General features: G+C 38.7%; 1 protein-coding gene across 1 annotated transcript; it reads right to left on the bottom strand.

The window, feature by feature from the left end:
* Positions 1 to 676: 676 nt before the first annotated feature.
* LOC101853177 (cytochrome P450 3A24) lies at positions 677 to 7,186 on the bottom strand (the record flags this gene model as incomplete). Its single annotated transcript, XM_005102944.3, is given in 3 exon segments — positions 677 to 3,837; positions 5,104 to 5,799; positions 6,923 to 7,186. Coding segments are annotated over 3 exon segments (1,518 nt in total). The 3' UTR covers positions 677 to 3,237.
* Between the last annotated feature and the right edge of the window lie 143 nt (positions 7,187 to 7,329).

Raw genomic sequence — 7,329 nt, forward strand, 5'->3', positions numbered from 1 at the left:
ATTAAAATTAACAGAATCGCATAATTTCACATTTTTGGGCTCAGTTTGCATAATTTCAGAATTTTTCTTGCATAAAACGACGGGGAAAGATAGGCACACAACACACACACACACACACACACAAGGCCCTGAAACCGCCTAAGCAAGTTTAACCATTCATTTCTCTTGGCATCTGGATATCAACCATTTATTGCTCACACTACGGAGAGACCCAGTAGGCCCAGAGCTCCTGTCAAACCCAGTGCAACTTGAGTGAGCACCTTTTGAGAATTGCTCACATCATGTGGGGTTCAACAAGTACTGGGAACCACACTTGGTATCTTTTCCTTCCACGATATTCTCAGCAGTCTCCTACGAAACCACACGTTTTGTTGCTTCTATCTTATTCTCACTATCTTCAAAAGTGACTGTCCAGCATTCACTGCTGGTGGGACCAGAGAATCAAAATAGAGGGAATCGAAAATACCTACCATTGGAGCAAACTATCGTTATTTTCTAAAACTTCACGATTATTTCCCTTTATCATTTTGAAGCCAGATTGTGACAACTACGACTAGACATTATAAAAAAGGGAGTTTTCTACTCTTTAAAAATTGTTATTGTATGACCTGCTCACTTTTGTTTCTGGTATGAATGATTTGTCTTTTCATATGATATAGATAAAAACAAATGGCAATCAAGCTCGTTACATTGTATTTTTCCTTTTATTTACATATATCTGACATAATATTATTTGATTGATGTAAAAAAAAAAAGAAGGAAAACTACTCCAATAACCACACCTAAAAACTGACATTGTAGATAGAAAATAATGAGAAGTAGATTCTAAAAGAAAACACAAACAAAACTTAGGATTCTTCTTAAAGAATCACTATAATGCCCTGTGAAATCCTGTGTAAGTTCATGCATGGTTTAAACAATGCACTTTTTATTTGTCACTCAACTTCACTGATTTTTTTATAGAAGGTAAAAAAAATTATCATGTTTTGTTTGACTTGTCTTGCGGGCATAGTTGAGAACCTGTACTGAACTTGCAAGAAAAACTATAAAAAAAACCCCAAACAATAACCTTGATCAATCCCAAATGGAATCAGGGGCTCGTCAATTTATTTTTGGGCATAATAATATCGTCGAATTATTGGTATCATCTAAAAGACTGTTCATTTGACTAGTCCAAAAAATATCCATGAAGTCAAAATTTTTGTGATAGAAGGAGATCAGGGTCACTTGGTTTCAGAAGTAAAATTAGCGAGAAAGTGGACGTCAAAATTTGGTAACTTCCATAGCCTGAGAGTCCTTGAAAACTAAAAATTTACATTTTATGTCATTTTCAGTAAAATGCTCACAAAAATGTGTTGTTAAATGTATGGTACATCAATAATGTTGAACCAAAATAGTAAATTAGAAAAAAAATTGCCCACCAGCCAAAAAAAATGCAGATTTCTTTGATTTCACTATTTTGACGAGCACTTGATTTCACCACAATGCCTCACTATCATTTCTTTAGATTTTCGTAAAAAGATAATCGGCAGAAAAATTTCTTAGAACGTTCCGCCTGGTAAGGTCGCTACATCAAAACAAAGACAAAGATATAATATATAACATATAACATAACATATCTGCTTATGTACATGGAACGAGTCAAAGGAATAATAAATCACATGAAAGATCTTGCGGTGCAAAAACATTGTCAGTCTATGTACTGAGAAGACAGCAACAAATGTACTCCATGGGTACAACTCAACAACTAAACAAGAACATTTTGTAGACATCCGTACTGAATACAGTGTACTTTTCAAGGTTTTTAATATCTATGGAGTACTAATCTCATTGTATAAAGAACTCCTCTTTGGCATGTAGTGAAAACATCTCTTACAGCATGGTGAGAAAACATCTCTTATAGCATGGTGAGAAAACATCTCTTACAGCATGGTGAGAAAACATCTCTTACAGCATGGTGAGAAAACATCTCTTATAGCATGGTTGAAAACATCTCTGATAGCATGGTTGAAAACATCTCTTATAGCAGAGTGTGAAAACATCTCTTTAGACTTCGGTCGCAAGAAGGAACACTTTGGAGCACAAGTTCATTAACGTTTTAATTAATTTAACTCTATCGGTACATCCTGGGGTCATTTTGTACCCCCAAGGTTGCATTCTTCACATTTTAGAATACTTCTAGTTCGAAGATCTCTTTGAAACTTTCAGTATTTCTCAAAAAACCATTTTGACAGACTGCTATGCAAAACGTATGGATAGGATTAACGAGTAAATTTCCTCTTTGGAAAGTACACAAAGAGTTCCCCACGTCGCATGGATACGATAGTAAAACATGACGTACGAATACGGTTAATTGTATTCTATTGATATAAAGAACCATATCCCACTATCAATGAGATTGGCAAAGCCTGAGAAGGATTATAAAAAGAATATCCCACCAAATCAGCATACCATACATTTTACCTTCCATTCACAGAAAGGTCAAATGTGAAGATAAAAATGACAGGTACATTTTTCAGTTGCAATACACATTTAAAAGCTTGGAATTATTCTGAACCATCATGCTAAAATTGGATAAAAATGTTCCTCTTATTATACTGAGTTCATCTTGTGTCAGCAAAAATGTCAAGTCCATAATGTGAGGTGAACAGTTATCTGCAGACATTTCAAAAATAATAATAAATCTGTGAAACCTCATTCCTTATCCGAGAAGGCGGTGTTCAATCAATCTCACCTACAATAAGATCAAGTGTCTGGCTGAAAGAAAGCAGAAAGATCAAGCCAGGATAAACAAGAAAAGAAAGGAACAGAGACAGAGGCGGGGTGGGAGGAGGGGGGGAGATGGGTGAGAAAGTGGAGAGAAAAGCAGATGACAGAACAGGATTAGAGAATGGGAAAGAAAGACGCAGGAAAAAAAAAAAATTAGAGTTGATCGGAGGTCTTGATCCAGGGATCTCTTGACCAAGAGGTGAACAACGTACGACCTCTTAAAGTCTTAAAGAACAAAACCCCATATTACACCAAGCAACATCGACCGTTAGCTCAGTGTTCATGGGGAAGAGTCCCCCACAAAGCCTGGTCAATGTGAGCCTAAAAACAAGGCACTGCACTTCAGGGATCTCACTATGATTTGTATGTTTGTGTGAGTGTCTAGCTTTGTTGTTCCCTTTGCGTGCCTTCGTCATGACAACTAAAACTTCTTTAAAAGAGGAATCAAAAGGCCTTATTTCTTTTATTTTACTTTCGTAGCTCAAATTTCACCCACAGATCTTTTTCAGCTCTCAACAACATTTTTGTTATCTTGATAGGGTACACTGTTTTTTCACAAGAAACAGGTGTGTACTTTTGTAAGATGGCCGCCAATAACATTTTCATTTCCATTAAGGCAAAGCGCATCCCGATGCAGTTTTTTGGACCTGAACCAAATGGCAAAAATGCAAATGGATGGCGCAAGTTCTTATTCTCTGGAAGAAATCTCTCCGGTTTAAATTTGTCTGGTTCAGGGTAGATTTCATCATCATGGTGAATGGCATACACTGGAGCCAAAACGACCATTCCTTTTGGAATGCGAACACCCTGAATCTCAATATCTTCATTGCAGACCCTGTCGATGAAAAGTCCTGGTGGAAACATGCGCATACTCTCATTGATGCACATGTCAAGGAAAGTGAGGTCCTGGATGCTGTCATGGTCAGGGAACGCGCCCCCAAGTTTCTGGTCCACTTCCTGCTGCGCCGCCCTCAGGCAGTCTGGGTGGTTAGCAATCAGGAACAAGGTGAAGGCCATCACTATGGAGGTGGTCTCATAGCCTGCTAGAAGGAAGACCAGTGACTGGCCCTGAGGAGAAAAAGAAAAGATGATAGAATGAATAGGTGGTACGAGAGGAAAATCAGACATGGAAACAAAGGGAGAGAGATCAAAGTCGAAGAAAAATAGTGAAAGAAAGAATAAGAAAACATACTTAGTTAGAGAGCATACTTTGGGCATATGGAGTGTCTGATTTCACCATAATACCACAAAATATAAAAAGAGATTTAGTCTTGCCGCCGTCCCTGGTATATAATATATATATTACAGGCATCCAAAAGAAACTTGAAACTGTAATCACCCAATCATCGTGTTATAGGCTTGCTCATGCAGCATACCGATTTAAAGCTGAATAAATTCTGCATCACCTGACACATTAATATTTCTTCGATCTACGTTAAAAGACGCCCGAGATATGGTCACTCAAAATTGACCTTAAAAAATCAGGCTTGGCAAAATTGTTCGAAATCAGAAAAATGCAAAAATGTAGAACAAAACGTCAACAGTAAGATTGCATATTGGAATCTATGGTTTGTTCCCCCTGAACTCCCATCCTAGTAGACAGTTTATTTGACCTTGTGCGGCGTCGTTAGTCTAGTGGTTAGGCTACCGGACTCGTTATCATGAAGTTGCCGGTTCTTGGAAAAGACACCGTACACGAATTTTCCTCACTTCACCCAGGTTGGACTGGGAATGGGTACCTAGCCATAAGCAACGAAAGATCTTGTCAGTACGTTAGTGTTTTAATTAGCGCCTATGAATGGCAGCTTGCACTGTAGGCCCTACGCTTCCCAGGAAGTTGAGATTGTTTCACTATGCTATCAGGTCTTTTGAGGAAACCGTATATGATTGTAAAGCGCATAAAGCTTTTTAATTCCTGGTGAGTAGGAATTTGCGCTATACAATGCTGTCTGTCTGCCTGCCTGCCTGCCTGCCTGCCTGCCTGCCTGCCTGCCTGCCTGCCTGCCTGTCTGTCTGTCTGTCTGTCTGTCTGTCTGTCATTATTATTATCATTATTATCATCATTATAATTATTATTATTATTATCATTATTATTATTATTACTATTATTATTATCATCTGGGCTATATCAAATTGTAATATGAGGGGGATACAACATCTCTGCACATAGTATGAAAACACTGAATAAATACATGTAATAAATAACTTCCAAAAAGAAGAATCAAATTTACATCTTCTGGGTGCAGTACGCCGAAGAAACTCACTAATGTACTACTACGTACACCACAGCCACCAGCTTTATTGTAGGCTATAGCTGTAAACCAATCGACTTACATGCATTTCTGCTTTGCTCAGACTGGCTCGATCAGCTGCAGTCACGCCGTTCTCTCCCTCCCCGTGAGCCTCTGAGTTGAGCAGCAAGTCGACGAAGTCGTTGAATTTTCCAGCTTGTCCGTCCGTTTTTCTCTCTGTGATAGCCTTCTCCACAAAACGATCCAAGTACTCCACTGCAGTCTGACCTTTGAATTTAAGTCCTACCCATCGGAAAACTTTCAGGAGGAAAGGGAAAAATATAATAAGTGCGAGTAACAGTGGACTGATTCCATTCATAACGGCTTTAGCTTGCTTCGTAAATTCATCGTCAGGATTTGTCTGGCTACTTATATCCGTCCCAAAAGCTGTGCTGGCAATGACGTCCATAGAAAAGCGAGAGCAAAGCTCTTTCAACTCTACCTCTTCCCCACCCTCCTGTTTCGCTTTCACGATATCCAGCAAGACTTTGAGGTTCCGTTCCACTAGCGGCGTCATTCGTTTTATTTTGCCCGAGGTAAAGGTTGGAGAGACGACATTTCTCACTCTTTTCCAGTCCTCCCCTTTGAGTGATAAGAGCTGTTTATCAAGCGGTGGCTCTTGCTCAAACAGGGTACGGCGATCGTTGAAGCTGTTGAAATGCTTCACGAAGATGTCCTTCAGCATGTCTAAGTCTCGAACGACAAGAACGGGGGTACGCGTGTCGTAGTACCCATAACACTGTGTGGGAGGAAAAAGACGAGTGTCAAGTTTATCAAAAACACAGTGCGCAGAAGTAATAATAATAAAAATAATAATAATAATAATGATAATGATAAAGATGGTGATGATGTTTGTTTGTTTTAATAAGGTTTTACGGCTCTTGCAACACAAAATAATATATATGAGTGCCGAAGATTTGAGGCGTCACAAGAGAGTAACAAACACAAAACAGAAGGAGGGGAGATAAGAACAATAGATGTTTGATAGGAATTAGAAAGAGCAATTAGCCACATCAGAGCACCCACTAACCACCCACGGTGATGATGATGATGATGCTGATCATAATATAAATAATAAATTTAATAATATTGTTTTCAGAAACACACAATATCTTGACAGGAATGTAGAAGAATCTACTTCAAGTTGAGAATGATACAAAGATTAGTCAACTGTATATTAACAATCATCACAGATATGAAGACAATTCGAATGAAACACGTAGCTAATCCACAATAAATACAGTTTGTCCTCCATAAACTGATGGTGACTTTTTGACATCCAAGCAGTAAGAGAATCTTTGTGAAGCATCTTGGTGAAATCAGGCGCTCGTCAAAATAACAAAATCAGAGAAAAAGGTATTTAACCATCATTTTAGCAATTTTCATATCTAGTTTTTCTCCTTTGGCTCAACCCCTTTTATGTCGATAATAAAAACACATTTCCATGTGAATTTAAGTATAAAACGTTGATTAAAGGCACGGAATGTCATTTTTCAATTTTCAAGGACTCTTCAGGTACTGGAGTTACCAAACTTTGGCGGCCATTTTCTCGCTTATTTCACCACTGAAACCAGGCGACCTCAACTCCTTCAATTGCAAATATCTTGACTTCTATTTAAGACAGATGGGTATTTTGTTCATTGAACGCAAGGAAAATGAATAAGCTTTCAGATGGTACATGTACCAATAACTCCACATGCCCAAAATTGACGAGCGCCTCATTCCACCACGTCGCGACACTAATTCTATTAGAGACCCTGCCATGCAGCCACCCCAGGCAGCAAATATATGGTTTAAAAAAAGTAAATCAAATAAAAGAAAACAACTTGTAATAAAGATCTTAGAAAATCCTCACAGCCTACCTTCTGGTCTCGGAACATGTTGTACAACACCGTCTGGACATCAAATATCCCGTGCTTTATGGCGAGCCCCAGATTACCGAAGACTTTGGTGGGAGGTACTGCCTTGATGCCCATGTCTTTGAACGTGTTGTGGCGGCGGGACATGTAACTCACGTAGACCAACAGCAAAACTAGCATGAGAAGAAGCAAGATGGCCCAGATAGGGAGACCCAGTATCTCCATGTTGCACGTTGATGTGATCAGTGATAGGCACTAACTACAATCCTGAGAGGAAAAAAATGGAGACAAGTCATAAAGTAATCTCCGTTATTGATATTATGATCATACCAAATACATTTTTATTATAGATGTTCTGTGCCTATGTCTGAATGAAAATAGTCTGTGTGTGTGTGTGTGTGTGTGTGTGT

Source organism: Aplysia californica, unplaced genomic scaffold (assembly GCF_000002075.1).
Source record: "Aplysia californica isolate F4 #8 unplaced genomic scaffold, AplCal3.0 scaffold00351, whole genome shotgun sequence".
Classification (NCBI taxonomy): Eukaryota; Metazoa; Mollusca; class Gastropoda; order Aplysiida; family Aplysiidae; genus Aplysia; species Aplysia californica.